The 16,642-nt window shown below is 41.3% G+C and overlaps 1 protein-coding gene across 22 annotated transcripts in view; it reads left to right on the top strand.

Moving 5' to 3' along the window:
* GRAMD2B (GRAM domain containing 2B) overlaps positions 1 to 16,642 on the top strand; it is a 135,618-nt gene that overhangs the window by 105,233 nt on the left and 13,743 nt on the right. For 21 of the 22 annotated variants that reach the window (XR_013532117.1, XM_078364978.1, XM_078364976.1 and 18 more), the window contains 5 exons: positions 4,014 to 4,133; positions 8,187 to 8,298; positions 11,070 to 11,136; positions 11,847 to 11,950; positions 15,853 to 15,948. Coding sequence is in view for 21 of the 22 variants with exons in the window: in XM_078364978.1 (XP_078221104.1) it covers positions 4,014 to 4,133; positions 8,187 to 8,298; positions 11,070 to 11,136; positions 11,847 to 11,950; positions 15,853 to 15,948 (499 nt within the window). In the remaining variant the exon portion in view is untranslated. Of the gene's footprint in view, positions 1 to 4,013; positions 4,134 to 4,794; positions 4,838 to 8,186; positions 8,299 to 11,069; positions 11,137 to 11,846; positions 11,951 to 15,852; positions 15,949 to 16,642 lie in introns of all 22 variants that reach the window. The other variant, XM_035290986.2, reaches the window with a different exon arrangement.

The following is a 16,642-nucleotide window of genomic DNA, read 5'->3' as shown; positions in this document are numbered from 1 at the left end:
GTGTAACAGTGTGTGGTCATGTTTTATTGAAACAAGCTTTTCCTAGCTGGTAATAGAAATGCTGTACCCTGGCCAGGCACAGTGGCTCATGCTTGTCATCCCAGCGCTTTGGGAGGCTGAAGCGGGTGGATCACTTAAGGCCAGGAGTTCAAGACCAGCCTGGCCAAGATGGCAAAACCCCGTCTCTACTAAAAATGCAAAAATTAGCCAGGCATGGTGGTGGGCAATTGTAATCCCAGCTTCTCAGAAGGCTGAGGCAGGAGAATCACTTGAACCCGGGAGGCAGAAGTTGCAGTGAGTGGAGATCACGCCATTGCACTCCAGCCTGGGAAAACAAGAGTGAAACTCTGTCTCAAAAAAGATAAATTAATAAAAATAAAACTCTGCCCCCTAATAGGTGAAGTCAGGTTTAGTTGGTATAAGCATGACTGTCTCACTGCTTTGAAATTTCTACTAAAAAGCTTTCAGGTGGGGACCATAACTGATGCTTAAATTGGGTTGGAGATGGGAGGAGATAAAACCTGCCAAAGCCAGGTGAAGTTTGGTCCTGTGTCTCCAGCATTTTCTGCTGCTTCTGTGGATACTTACAACTGCCAGCTGACTTACCTGTCTCTCTCACCTACAAAGCTCTGAGCACTCTGACAGCAGGGACCAATCCAGTAAATATTCATTGAAAAGGAGGATTGGTTTTTTGGTGTGTTTTTTTTTCAGTTGACTCTTTCAGTCAAAGTCCCTAACAGGGCTTTGTCTTCTGGTTAAAAAATAAATAAAAATTGATATCCTTATTTTCATGATTTAAATGAAACCTGTTCAGCTTCGTTGACCGTAACTTTAAAGTTACTGAGAAGTCTCGTTCACCTTCCTTGACAGTAAGGTTAGAGTTTCCAAAAGGCCTTGAGGAAGCATTCCATTTCCCCTCCCACACTGCTCACTCAAACACAGGCTGATCTCTGCTGCTTGAATTCTACATAGTTTCAGTTTCCTGCTGACAAGACCTCCAAGGTAAGGGACGCTTGTAGGAATAATCTCGCCTGTGTGAGGCATTAACTTGCTTGAGCCTGTAGCATCTCTAAGTAAGCAAAAACCTAAAATCGAATTGACCCATAGATGAATTTCACTTCCTCTTTGAGCTACTAAATAGTTAATCCACATCATTCAATGTATAAATCACCACTATGAGCAAATGCTAAGCTGAATGCTGTGGAAAAAAACAGTCATTCCCTGCCTTTAAGGAACTTAGTCTAGTGCTGGATAACTCAGATTTTGGGGAGAAAAGGGACCAGTACAAGGCAATAATTGATTAGATGCCTAGTGAGTTATAAAATCAGCAGCCAGCATGGAGACTTTTAAGTGATGTGGAGGATGTGGCCCCTGGCTAGGGCCTTCAAGGAGAGAACCAGTGCTGAAGACAAGCCACAAGTTTAAGAAGTGAAGTGGAGACTATCTAGAAAGAGGCCACTTTGAGTACAACTATATGTTCAGTCCTTGAAAGACTGAACGTATTGTTTGAGTAGGACAATATAGAGGCGTGCACTGTAATCTTTCCAGTGCTCAGCTAGGGGTCCTGAAACGGGACCACCTCATGTGGTTCAGCAGTTAGTCACCAGCACTGCACAAAAATGCCTGACCAATATGGGTCAGGGTCAAAAAAGGGCTGAAATCTAGCCTCAGTTTTGCTGCTTTCTGACCTTAGTGCTGGGCCATTTCTGCCCAGAGCAAGGAGCACCTTATCCCTGCCAGAAGTACCTTTTCTAGAGTGGCTCTGTGCACACAAAGATACTGCACAGGACAGCTCTGGCTCTCCCTCCAAGTCTTAATCCAATCTTGCATAAAATTCAGTAAACATCTGAATGAATGTTGAGATGGATTATTGAAGTTCTATATGCAATCTCTACTTAAAGAGGGCTTCTCAAGTAGATTTATGCCTGAATCTTTTGAAGAGAAGACATGTGTGTATGTGTCTTGGGGGTAGAGAAAAAAGGCAGAGATGTGCTCTAAGGCCCCTTTTACTGTTCTAAAATTCTTTGAGTCCACAAGCTAAACTTGGTGCTAAGTTAATAAAGTCCAATTATTATTTTAAACCAAAACGGAGTTTTCCTAATAATATTTCAAGGCCTTGGCCTTCCATGTACCTTTGTCACATAATGCAATTCTGTTATGGACTGAGCCCTTTTAATGTATGCAACTGTTTTAAGTGCTTTGAGAAGAATTGAAGAAATAGAAGGTTGGACCTCTGCCCTTAGATATGTATCTACTATGAAAAGAGAAATGCTTACCACAAAATTAAGAGCATCAACCATTTGGCCAGGCATGGTGACTCACATCTGTAATCCCAGCACTTTGGGACGCCAAGGTGGGCAGATCCACCTGAGGTCAAGAGCTTGAGACCAGCCTGGTCAACAGGGCAAAACGCTGTCTCTACTAAAAATACAAAAATTAGCCATACGTGGTAGTGGGCACCTGTAATCCCAGCTACTCGGGCGACTGAGGGAAGAGACTCGCTTGCACCCAGGAGGCAGTGGTTATAGTGAACCAAGATCATGTCACTGCACTCCAGCCTGGGCAACAAAAGTGAAACTGTCTCAAAAAAAAAAAGAAAAGAAAAGAAAGAAAGAAAAAAGAGCATTAAGCATTTGTAGGAGTTATTAGTCAGATATCCTTATCAGATATACTGACCTTAATTCTGACGCTACAATAGGACTCCTCACATATTCTGCAACATTCATATGCTATGAAAAGTGGTCAGCAAAGCAGCCACACAGCTTAAACTAACCAGTGGCATTTCCTGCCTGCACAGTCATATGCAGGTGAGAATACCAAATAGGTGGTAAATGAGAATAAAAATTAGGTAATCTCTCATCGCAATGCCATCTTAATATGTCTGTCTTTATGCTCAGTCTCCATGGAGTCTTCACAACCTCATAAGTATGGTTTGTGTTTCACTGAGCTGACACACCGAAGAAGTTCTGCTCCATAAATAATATTTTGTATTCTTCCTTCAACATCCCTTCCTTTCCTACTTTCCCATTGGAAATAGTTTCCCCTGCTTCCCAAGAGATCTTCACCGGTCGACAGAGGGAGCCCATTTCTCTACCCACCTCCCGCCCATGCTGGTTGTCTCCATTTGTTGGTTCTATGCACAAACCCTCTTGACTCACCTCCCCTCTCCTCCCTTCCACCCTTTCTTTTACCAAGGTCAGACCTAGTTTTTCCAAAGCTTATTCATCATGACTGTAGGTCAACACTATCCTAGACGCTGTGGTTAGGACAAAGATGAATAAGGTTCCCACCCCATCCTGGAGCTCTCACACTGAAGAGTTAATTATGGGGATAAATGGATGGGTAGGTGGTTGGGGAAATGGATGGAGAGAGAGAACACAAAGGCTTTGCAGACAGACATACTGAGTTTGAATCTCAAGTAAGATAGATGCTAGCTCTGTGAACTCGGGCAAGATAGCAAGAGCCTCAGATTCCTCATCTATTAAATGAGTAATAATTGCTACCTAGTCTGGGTGGTTGTAAAGATTAGAGACTGTACATTGCTTAGGGAACTGCTTGGTTAAACAACATGTAAGTGACAGAAGTGCAAACAAAAGGGGTGGGGGTTCCCAGCAGGAAGGCTCACACCTGCAGGAGGCCACACGAGCGTGTGCGTGTGTGTGTGTGTGTATGTGCAGGGCCCTCCCAGGTGGAGGAGTGTGTGTATGCTCCAGGTGATCTGCTGCTTCAGCACAGCCTACGCAGAGCAGAGCTGGGCAACACAGACCTGGGAGCCAGCAGGTCCACACAGTCTGGCATTTACAGGTGAAACAGGTGTGACCTTCAGCTACTGCCTGTGGGGCACCAGGCAAGGGGTTAGAATGGAGATTGGGAAAGGGCCTAGCTGCCAAAGTTAACTAGCCTATCAGTGGGGAATGAAAATCATTCCACTCCCTAGAAAGCCAGGTTTCTTGTTGTTTTCCTTCCAGCTATCTCTGAAAGTCTAAGATGAAGCGTTTTCCTTTCTTCTCCAGCTCAGAGGCTGAGAATGGTGTGGAGGAGAAAAAGAAAGCCAGCAAGTCGCCGACAGCCCAATCCCCTACCCCATCTGTGGAGGCGGACTCCCCAGACCAGAAGAAAATCATTAGCCTACGGTAAATCCTTAATTGATTCTCTTTGTTCTCTTTTGTCTTTTTGGGAGAGCATTATGGGAGGAGCAGGGGTTTTTTGTTAAGAGTGAGGATGTATTAATACTATAGACAAATAGTACACACCCATGAGAAAGCATAAGCATTTTTCCTTGAGCTCCTGGCCTTCTGAAAGCCCTGATTTTGCTGAGTGATGAAGCCAGGGTGACCCACTCTCAGACATAGGTTTATAAAGCACCTGGGAAAACTGGCCAGGTTGGAGTGTCTGCCCAGCCTCATGGCTCTTGGGAGCCATGAAAAAAGCTAAAGAAAAGAACCACCATCTCAGGGACTCACCAGGCTACCAGTTTCCTGTGACGGGCTAAGAGGGAGGGCTGGTTTGGTCATGGGAGGGGAGGGGAGAGGCAGTTTTGAGATATGTAGCTGTAGCCCCATCATTGTCAGAGGCACCAACTACCAATCAGAGACTAAAGTTGCTTTGGGGCCCTTAAAAGACAGTGGTTAAACCAATAGTGTATGATGGGAAAGTGCAGTTATCTAACCTAAGTAGAGAAATCATTACTGTCCTCCCCATTATTAGAACTTTTAGAGCTGCTACCTTCTACTTCTTTTGGTCTCTGCTAAAAGATTATTAACTCCACTTTTTGCTTCCTTCCTGGCTTCCCAGCCCATACCTTCTCTCCAAATATATGCTTCATTCAGGACCAGAAGTCTTAACTCCTCCCCAAATTGTCCTCTTCTGACTCTAATTCCCAATTATCTCTCTATCTTTTCTGCATGTCTGTTTTGTGGCAGTTTTTGTTTTTTTGTTTTTTTGTTTTTTTTGAGATAGTCTCACTCTGTTACCCAGGCTGGAGTGTAGTGACACATTCTCAGCTCACTGCAATATCCCAGGTTCAAGCGATTCTCCTGCCTCAGCCTCTCCAGTAGCTGGGACTACAGGCGTGCACCACCACACCCAACTAATTTTTGTATTTTTAGTAGAGACAGAGTTTCAACATGTTGGCCAGGCTGGTCTTGAACTCCTGACCTCAGGTGATGCGCCTGCCTGAGCCTCCCAGAGTGCTGGGATTACAGGCATGAGTCACCACACCCTACTGAAATCTAACTTTAACCATTTTTTTCCTCTAATTGTTTCCCCTCAAAGCCTCACTTAATACTTCTCTTCACAAAGGCACAAGGCATGTTATTTCTTGTATCTTTTACCACTGTTGGCTGACTATGGCAGACACCTTGAAAACACTGTTGGTTTTATTCCAACTTCCCCAGGTGTCAGTAAAAATAATACACTCTCACAGGGCATGCTTGCTAAACTTCATGGGCATATGGTCTGTGCAGTTGGAAAGGGCCCACACTTGGTTTAATGGTTCCCTCTTGCTATCTGGAAATACTTAATAATTTTTATGTAAGGGGGCCAGGTGTCGTGGCTCACATCTGTAATCCCAGCACTTTCGAAGGCCTCGGCAGGCAGATAACTTGAGGTCAGGAGTTTGAGACCAACCTGTCCAACGTGATGAAAACCTGCCTCTACTAAAAATAAAAAAATTAGCCAGGCGTGGTGGTGTGTGCCTTTAATCCCAGCTACTTGGGAGGCTGAGGCAGGAGAATCATTTGAACCCAGGAAGTGGAGGCTGCAGTGAGCCAAGATGGTGCCACTGCACTCCAACCTTGGCAAAAGAGCAAGACTGTGCCTCAAAAATTAATTAATAGTAACAATTTTTATATAAGGGACCCCACATTTTCATTTTACACTGGGCTTCTTGTCACCTGTAGAAAGTGAGACTAACACGGTTGAAAAGACCCAAAGAAATCAATATTCTATACATGTGTACCTGGTCCACAGGGGTCAGTGTCATGCAGACGAGCCTACTTACTGTTTGTGTCTTTTGAAATTTTCAACGGTAGAGCCACCTGTTTTTCACATTTGCTTGCAGTCCATGGATCTTCAGTCTGATCATTTCCTTGGCAATTCCATTAACATTTGTTAATTTGAATCAGTAGAGGTGATGTATTCAAACCTGTGAATAGTATAAATAAAAGGTAAATTGACATTTGTACAAATAATTTTATTTTCAAATAGAGAACAAATGTTTTTTCATAGCTTCCAAAAAAAAAAGTAATCCCTAGAATTCCTAAGGAATTCACATCTGTGAATATACAGTTTCAATGGCCTGTAGCTGAAATTAAATACATTTACGTTGAGCTGCTGACGGGTATTTGACCTGTGATTTGAACATTGTGGAATCATACACTGCTGTGGCTAGAAGTGAATTAGGACGTCATGTAGTCTATCTTTTCACAGCTGAGAAAACCAGAGCCTAATTCTCTAACTTCAGTCATTTCTGTTTCTGTGTGACACCCATATACCACCTGAATTACTTCAGATTGTTCTTAAATCCACTTTGAACCAACTTTTTTTTTAACTGAACCTCATTTTAAGGGACAATATTGTGAAATCATGGATTTTATGTGCTGTTTTTTCCCAGTAAACAATAAAGCAACTTCATAATCATAAAACTTATTCTCATATATAACTAAAAATCATCCATGCATTTCACTTTGAAATGACTGCTTTTAGCCTTAGGGTTGAAGATATGTACAAATGTACACATCTACTAAAATGGACAACCAGGACTAGAATCACCTTGGAAAGAAACTCTGGAACTCTGACCTCTGTCCTTGAGAGAAAGAAGAAAGATTTGACTTCAAACATGTTTTTTCGTTTTGTTTTTAATTCTGATTTCACTTTTATTGTATTCCCAATCTGAGATGTTTTGTCTTTTTTTTCCTCATACCCAATTCTTGCTTATCCTGTTGGGCCCAGCATTTTAAGTCCTCATTATTCTATTGTTCTCCTCTTCTCTTACCTCCTGTAATGGAGCCTATAGACTTATTGGCTCCATATCTTCCTTTAACTCCTATAATATATATTGTTTTGGTACTAAATCACGTACTACCTATTTTAAAAAGTGTTTGATGCGTGTGTACACAGGCGCCTTAAGGATAAAGACTGTGAGGCCGGGCTCAGTAACCCACACCTATAATAAAAGTGGCCCACTTTGGGAGGACAAGGCAGGCGGATCACCTGAGGTTAGGAGTTCGAGACCAGCCTGACCAACATGGAGAAACCCTGCCTCTACTAAAAATACAGAAATTAGCCAGGCATTGTGGGTGCCTGTAATCCCAACTACTTGGGAGGCTAAGCCAGGAGAATTGCTTGAACCCGGGAGGTAGAAGTGGCAGTGAGCTGAGATCACACCACTGCACTCCAGCCTGGGAAACAAAACTCCATCTCAAAAAGGAAAAGAAGGATAAAGACTGTGTTATGGGCCCTAAGACATTTAACACAATGCCCCACTCAATTAATACTTGTTAAATATTAGTGGAATTCTGAAACAAAAATACTCTTTGATTGAACTATAGTTGAAATACCGTTTAGTAATTTGCCTCAAGTACTCCTTTTTAAATACTGATTAAAATACTTTTAAAATGACATGATTGTTTTCACAACTTGTTATTTCACCCTCTATAAGTTACTATTTCTACAGTTTTTGATTACAGCCTGCTGAAATCATTCCAGTGTCCTAAAGTATGTGCTGTGTAAATGCCCTCAGAGTATCATGAATGATTTTTGATATCCAGAAAGGAAAAACAAATGTCAGGTTTTCTTGGAAGATAGTATCATAATCAAGACTTATGACAATAAATTAATGAGTAGCATAAAAAATGTATCTCATAGGCCGGGTGTGGTGACTCAAACCTGTAATCCCAGCACTTTGGGAAACCAAACCAGGTGGATTGCTTAAGTCCAGGAGTTCAAGACCAGCCTGGGCAACATGGTGAAACCCCATCTCTACAAAAAATTAGCTGGGCATAGTGGCATGCACCTGTAGTCCCAGCTACTCGGGAGGTTGAAGTGGGAGGATCACTTGAGTCCAGGATGGGGACGTTGCAGTGAGCCATGATTGTGCTGCTGCACTTCAGCCTGGGCAACACAGCAAGACTCTTGTCTTGAGAAAAAAAATTATCTTACAGACACCCTGGACTTTCTTTCTTTAGGTCAAAATCCAGTTCTGATGGTGCCTCTTTAGCAGGTGATAAGAACGACTGTAAAACAGAAAGCAAAAATGACCCTAAGACTGAAAGGAAAAAGTCTTCCTCTTCCAGCCAGGTAATTTGAGAGTGGAATTTGTCTTGTCTTAGAGGGTAACAGGACTATTGAAGCCAGTGACAAGAAGGAACCCAAGTATGCACCTTCCTGCTGGTCAAGACTAATACAGAGTTTGGAGAATTTAGAAGAACAAACAGGCAGCAGTTCCTCCAGTCCATTTTTCATCAGTGTTATATTCCACACTCATCTTTTAGCACACTGCATGATAGTGAGTTCCATGCTGTGACCCTGAACTCTGACAGACACCCAGAGATCAGGAACGAACACAGAGTCATGTGCTTATCCAGTACTTAGCAGGCCAAGGGGAGTTGTGACATCCTTGTACTGAAATTGAAGAATATGAGAAGGCACCTGCCTGAATAGTAGGCCAGCCAACTGCACATGGAGGAGTCAGACCTTTGAACAGGGTAAGGATCCTCCTCCAGAACTAAGTTTGGTTCTGCTCTAAAATGTACCCAGATAGGAAACAAAGCCCAGTTGTATGTCATCAGAGAGTGCGATACATGTACTGGGGACAGGAGTTTGGGTTTTTTTTTTTTTTTTTATTCTTCACTTCTCTAAATACTTGAACATGTGTCTCCTAAGAGCTAAACCGAAAACCATCAGCAAACCCAAGAAATTTAAATATGAAATGTATTAAAATATCATTAATATAAAATCCACTTTTGAATTTCCATAGTAGTCCCAGTAATAAATGTCCTTTATAAAGGCTTTTTTTTCCTCTCCAGGATCCAATCAAGAGTCACATACTGCATGTATTTGCTATCTTTTCTTTTTCTTTTTTCTTTTTTTTTTATTCCAGACAGTCTTGCTCTTTTTACCACAATTTCAGCTCACTGCAACCTCCACCTCCCATGTTCAAGTGATTCTCATATGCCTCACCCACCCGAGTTGCTGGGATTACAGAGGTGAAACCAGCACACCCAGCTAATTTTTGTATTTTTAGTACAGATAGGGTGTCGCCATCTTGGCCAGGCCTGTCTCAAACCCCTGGCCTCAGGCGATCTGCCTACCTCGGTGTCCCAAAGTGCTGAGATTACAAGCCTGTGATAAGTAATCTCAGATTACTTTTCTGGATATCACACTCAGCCCTGCTATGTCCCTTTTAATTCAGATCAGCCCCATTACCTTTTTGGCCCTTTATTACACTGACATTTTTGAATAGTTTATGGGCTAGTATATTTTAAATCAAGTGTGCATCCATTGCTCACTGTAGCCATTAAAAACAAAAGCTCAGTGAAGCCCCACAGAACACCTAGCTTTAATCAAGGTATCTTTCTTTAAGGTGTTTATCTATAAAATAGCTGACTTGCTGGGACCATCTATCATCTTGATGACCTGGTCTATAGTTCTTTATGGCAAAATACGGCCAGTTTTGCCATTGAGACCACTCTTGGTTTGAATAATAAGGCATCCAGGACCTCCTACCCATTCTCCTTATAAGAATTTTTTCTTGAGGCCGAGCATGGTGGCTCATGCCTGTAATCCCAGCACTTTGGGAGGCCAAGACAGGCAGATCACCTGAGGTCGGGAGTTTGAGACCAGCCTGACCAACATGGAGAAACCCCATCTCTACTAAAAATACAAAATTAGCAAGCTGTGGTGGCGCATACCTGTAATTCCAGCTGCTCAGGAGGCTGAGGCAGGAGAATTGCTTGAACTTGGGAGGCAGAGGTTGCAATGAGCTGAGATCACACCATTGTATTCCAGCCTGGACAACGAGAGCAAAACTCCCTTTGAAAAAAAAAAAAAAAGAATTTTCCTTCAGAAGCATCCTGTGAGACAGATTGAGTCTGTGGAGGGAATACCCAGTTCTACCCCATAACACACTGTAGCCTTGAACTCCTGGGCTCAAGAGAGATCCTACCTCAGCCTCCTGAGTAGCTAGGACTGTAGGCACAAGCCATCATGTTCAGCTAAAAGTTCTACCTCTTAATAGCTGTATGGTGCAGGTGAAAGTGTTTTACAAGCTGTGAATTGCTGGCTATCCATTGTTATTGTCACAGTTGTGAAAACAGATCCCTTGAAGATGAAGTGATTTGCAACATTTCACAGTCTTGGTCCGCCTGCTGCCCTGGAGAGTGAAATCTTCGTATGAAATCCTACTTGTCTTGACAGTAGCCTACTGTATCCTACTCCTGTCACTGGCTAGGGAAATGCCTTTACAAAATGATACAGTAGGAAGAGTGGCCATATGTTGCCTTAGACTATAGGTCCTTTAGGTATATTATCCCATTTAAGCCTGAGGCAGGTACTGTTTTTGCTCTCTAGTACAGAAGAGGAAACCAAGACCCAGGGAGATGAAGTGACTAAGCCATGGTCACACACCAAGAAGTAAAGCCACTACAGCCAAGACTTCAACTCAGCCTTACGTGATTGCAAAGCTTTTAACCACTGTACTCTTCTGAGAGTACTTACTGGGACCTTTAGGACCTGGGATTCAGTACCTTCCCTAATGAGACTCCTTAGAATTTCATCCCATTTCTCATCAGGGACATCCTTGTCCAGCCCTGTTACCTTGGCAGTAGGCTGACCAGCAGCTGCATCATTATATCCAACCAGCAAAGCGTTAAACTTGTTAGAAAATGAAAGTTGTATGCCCTAATTTTCACTATGTTTTCCTGAAGGCTTGTGTCAGAGACTGTAAGATCAGTGAGAAGGAATTCCTAAAGTTACTATTAAGGGAGGGGAAATTTGTTATTGAAGCTAAAATTTGTGATGTTCCACAAGAAAATGAGAGTAGTGATGCTTGTCTTTTGTTCTCATTGTAGTACAAGGCCAATATGCACTTTCACAAGTTGTTTCTTAATGTTCCAACGGAGGAACCACTGAGGCAAAGTAAGTTCTGACGTTTGACTTTTTTAGCTACATATTTGAAAAGATGATAATTAGTTCTGGGGAAGAAAGAGAGCATAGTGTACGGACTGAGTCACCCAGGGGATCAGGTTTCTGAAAGTCATGACATAACAATAACACCAGCTTCAGTCAGCTTTCATCAGGCAGCGTGAAAAGATCAGAGAGGAGAAAGAGAAACAGTTCTCCATGGGGTATGGAGTCACCCAAGATGGTTCCATGATACCCTTCCCTTCTTTATTTATTGCTGAAATACACATGTTAGATTGCTTTAAGATTTAGAATAACAAGCCTGGGGCAACAGAGGTCACTAGAAGAAGGCTAAAAGAAAACTCACATCCTTAGACATGGACAGACATGTGCTGATGCCACTGTGAAGGGTGTGATGGTCACCTAAATATCTTGCCCAGTATGCAAGTTAAACACACCTAATGGGCTCTGCAGTGGTTCCTCAAGGGGCCCGACGTTCCATTCTAGTCTCTCTTGATGTGCAAAAGTTAAGGCAAGATGCTGGGTTCCTGCCATGACCTGGTCGCCATAGCTTTCTTCCCATAAAGAAGACTGAAGAAGAGGCAATAGAACTTTTGAGTATGAATATATTATCTCTGCCCATCCTTGAGTCACTAAAATATATACACAGTTTTAATTTTAAATGGAAATTCTAAATGATGCTATATCTCTGTATATTCTCCTAGGCTTTACCTGTGCACTACAGAAAGAAATACTATACCAAGGAAAGCTCTTTGTATCAGAAAACTGGATTTGTTTTCATTCCAAGGTCTTTGGAAAAGACACAAAGGTTGGTATAATTAAAAAAAAAAAAAAGAAGAAGAAGAACACTAACCCTATACTTTTATTGGATATGGTAAATATTAATTGTCTTAAATTTAGCTATATTTATAGATATTTATATCATGGTTATTCTGTTTTTATGCCAAGTTTCCTTTGTTTTAGTTCCAAATACTACAGGTTCTAAATGCTTCCAGATGACACTAATTTTCCTTTTTTCTCTAAACTTTCTCCCTCCTTTCCTTATACACATATACCCATATATGAGGTATACGTGTATAAATAAAGGAGGGAGAAAGTTTATATCTCACCCATAACGATACCCTAAATCCTTTTTACTAAGATGTCACCAGGGAACACTCAAAGTTGTTTCTATGGAGGGTGTGCCATGATTTTCAAAGGTATACATTTAAACTACAATGATTTCTTTTAAGAAACATCCATTTTTGTACCACATTTATACCAGTTACCACCAGCGATGTCTAGGGCAGAAGGCGTATAAATAAGCTACTTTTTAGCGTTTCCGCCGTACCCTCCCTGGCAAAAAATAAGCAGGAAGTAGAGCAGTTAAGGCCTAGCCTGGGAAGTTAGATACCCTCAATCCCAAGTGGACTCTGATATCACAGCTTTTCATTATTATTAAACACAGATTTGGGGAAGCAGAGACACATGACACCCTGAGGCATTAAGGAGAACAGCCTAAAGGAATTGGTACTGCCCTCTAAACTGGGGACCATGGGACTGTGGCCTGTGAAGGAAAGATAATTCTATCCCACTGACTTTTTTTTTTTACTTTTGAGCTATGATGTCACATCACAGTTCATTCAGGCCTCCAGAATAAGGAGTCCGAGAAACACCCTCTTGGGTTTGCATGACCTCAATGAGTTGTCAATCATTCTGATTCGTGGTTATGAAGAAGCAACTTTCATATTCATGAAGAAGCTGAATAAACTTTTTGTTTTGAGTGGTAGATGTGCTTTATTTAAATATTCTCTCTAAAACCACTGGCAGCAATCACATAAAGACCATTTTGTTGGTGTTGGAGCTAGAGACTAGCATACTATTCTTTAGGTAAAACATCTTCTTTTTATATTGATTTTTATCATATAGAGTTATATTTAGATAAGCATTATTTGATTCACAGTATTATCTGAATCAGTATAATACAAAGCAATATGAAGCAGTGTTGTATATATTTCTACATTTCTGAATTAAAGGGCTTTTTCATGGAATGGGGAAGGGGATTGGGTAGTACCAATCAGTGTGATACACTTCTCAGAAATTCACAGAGAGCCAACATCTGTGAGCAGAGCAGCAGGGACTGAAGACACTGATGAACAAAGTGTTAGTCTTTGTTAAGGGATTGGGGAATTCACAAAGGCAGTCAGTGCGGTTTCAAGCTAATAGGATTCTAGCAATGGTTTTAAAGTTCTACTTCTACCTAAGAGAGAACTGATAAAAAGAAGTTAGAAGGAGTGACCCTGGTTTTTTGAAGACATGGATCCACCAAGAGTGCTTTTACAATGTGTAACCTACCGAGGCAGGAGATTGAAAATTAGCAGAGTGTGGGAATAAGAACCATGATAGTGACTCGTATCTTCCATCCCTTCTAAGAATGGTGTCAAAGGAGACTTGGGCTTCAGAGATGTTGCAGACTTTCCTCACTGCCAGTGGACTTCAGTCCAATGTGGTCCAATATGAGCTCAAGACACCCAAACAATTGCTCTACAATGGGAACTTTCTGATCAAGTTCCTTTTCTAAAGCAATTTGCCCTGGAAAAATGTTACCATTGCCCTGGAAAAATATTATCATTCACTCTGGAACAATATGAATAAAATGTAGCCTTAATTTAATCAGGATCTTTTTAGTCAGCCTGTTGGTATTTTCATATGTTAGCAATATTAACATGCATGTATCACATTCTGTCTAGGCTCAAACTGATAAGTGATTTAAGCTTTATTTTACAAATGTTATCTAGTTGTACTTCTATACTCATGAAGCAATAGATTGAAAACTCCTTTTTAAGGGTGTTCCATGCCTTAGATGATGAAAAATCTAAATTTATAGCCCTTTGTCACTGCATGTTTGTATTGCTGCTCAGAAACTAAATTAGACCCGTTTTTTATTAACATCATCTAAGTAGATCTCAAATTCTTTTTTTCCAAATTTATCTCACCTTATAAGTTATGGATGCCTCCTGCTTTTGAAAAATGTGAGTGGAGTTCTTTGGCAAACAGTTTTTAGAAAATGTCTCAGTTGGGTTAGTCCTTATTCTTCCATAGTCTTCCTGCCTAGATCATTGAGGGCAGTAAATAATCCCATCTCATAAACCCAGATGTGAATGCAAATATTCAAAATTAAAAGCTCATTTTGCTTCCTTCAAGCTGGCAGTACTTACATAAAGCACATCTCTTCTCCACTCTTTGAGAATATGTGAGGCATTTTCAAGTAGATATTCAAGTGAGTGTGAGTTCCTAGGGAAGTAGGGAGTCAGATCATTTTTCGTTTTTTTGTAGAGATGTAGTTTCACCATGTTGGCCAGGTTGGTCTCGAACTCCTGGCCTCAGGTGGTCCACCCACCTTCACCTCCCAAAGTGCTTGGATTACGGGCATGAACCACCATGGCCAGCCTAGATCATTTGTACCATGGCTATGGGTGACTCTATTTTCAAGGACTAAAGTGATGCGATCCATTTTCCTTCGAGATCAAACTTGGTTGGAGAGATATAACAAAATTATCATGAACTTCTGTGCTTTGTGCCATTTGATACATTCTTATAGCACATTGTATTGAAAAGAACCCACATTTTGAAACTGATTGGTTTGAATTCCATCTTTGTAACTTTTTATATGTATGACATGCACCTCTCTAAATAAATTTATTTCCTATAATATTGACTATGTAGAATTTTTATAATTAAATTAAATTCTCATCTGGTAAATAGGTATCAGTAATGGTAGCTTTAATAGTTACCATTGTTATTCTTTGTTGAACCTGAAAAAATATTTATAATTCTTTTATTTCACACACCCTGATTTCGTGAAACCAGTAAGGAGGTAAATGAAATTTTTATTCATCACTGGGCATTTTCCATATTTTATCTCACTTAATCCACAGAAAATCCTGAGAAGCAGATGAGACTATCTCCAGTTTATAAATCAAGAAACTGAGGTCTACAACGGATAGCTTACAAGGTGGAGTAGGTCATTTAGATACAGATTGAGTATCCCCTATCCAAAATACTTGGGACCAGAAGTGTTCTGGATTTCAGATTTTGCAATGTCTGCCGACATACAACTGGCTAAGCATCCCTAATCCAAAAATCGAAAATCGGAAATGCTCCAATGAGCATTGCCTTTGACCGCCAATATCAGCACGCAAATTTGGAGTAGTTTGGATAGCTGATTTTCAGATTAAGGATGCTCAACCTGTAGTGACATAACTGAGCCAAGAATTCAGGTCCCAGATTTTCTGTCCAGTGTTGTTCCTATTATTAGTGCTTTTTAACCTTTTCCCCTCAACAATGACCTAAAGACAGAGAAGAGTGGGGCATGTGGAAGTTAGCCCAAAGCAGATGACCACAAGCTTGAAATTTTGTTAGAGCCTTGGGCTTCTCTTTAAAATGAATATACATTTTGCATTCCATTTCCATGTCTGAAGAAAGATTTCCCACCAAGATCTTCAGCTGAATCGATGATTCAGATGTATCCTCTGGCTTAGTAAGCACCACTTGGAGGAGCTTCAGTGACACATCCCTGCCACTCTAACACTGACTTTTCTTCATGGAGGCTGTGAAAGCTTGCTGCTGATTTTGATTTCCGATTACCTTTTTGTTTTTCCTTTAACTTGAAGATTTGAAGTGCTGTTCTGTTAAGTCTGAACTGGCATTAACATGGTGATTCTGTTTCAGATCTCTATTCCAGCTTTCTCAGTAACGCTAATAAAGAAAACCAAAACTGCTCTTCTAGTGCCAAATGCCCTGATCATAGCAACGGTCACAGACAGGGTGAGTATGCAGCAGAGTGAGGGCACCTTTGCTTTGTCCTCCTGCTCTGGGCTTTGCTGCCTGAGGGGCCTCTTGCCAAGGACCAAGACTCCAAACCATAAATATCTTCATCTCCTGTGGTGAATCAGGAAAATTCTATGTGACTAGTTTTAAAAACCATAGCCTGTAGGCATTCATGGAGTGCTGTTTCCCTTCACGAGGTGATTTATTCTCATAGAAGTGTTGCCAATTTCGAATTTCCTGCTGACTTAATTATACTTGCCTGACCAAGGTCAAAAACTTAAAATTCTTTCTTGACTTCTTTTTCCCTAACATCTGCTGGGTCAGGCTAAACTGATATACTCAGGTCTATAATAGTCTTAAAAAAAAAAAAAAGGAGGCTAGGCGTGGTGGCTCATGCCTACAATCCCATCACTTTGGGAGGCTGAGGGCTGAGGTGGGAGTATTGCTTGACCCCAGGAGTTGGGGACTATCCTGAGCAACATGGTGAAACCCCGTTGCTACAAAAAATACAAAAATTAGTTGGACATGGTGGGTTATGCCTGTGATCCCAGCTTCTCAGGAGGTTGAGGTAGGAGAACCACTTGGGCCCAGGAGGTAAAGGCTGCAGTGAGTCATGATTGTGCCGCCACACTCCAGCCTGGGCAACAGAGCAAGACCCTGCCTCAAAGAAAAAGAAAAAAAAAACAAATCC

Source organism: Callithrix jacchus, chromosome 2 (assembly GCF_049354715.1).
Source record: "Callithrix jacchus isolate 240 chromosome 2, calJac240_pri, whole genome shotgun sequence".
In the NCBI taxonomy this organism is placed as follows: Eukaryota; Metazoa; Chordata; class Mammalia; order Primates; family Cebidae; genus Callithrix; species Callithrix jacchus.
The sequence above is the reverse complement of the archived record's forward strand: the minus strand, read 5'-3'. Positions and strand labels throughout refer to the sequence as shown.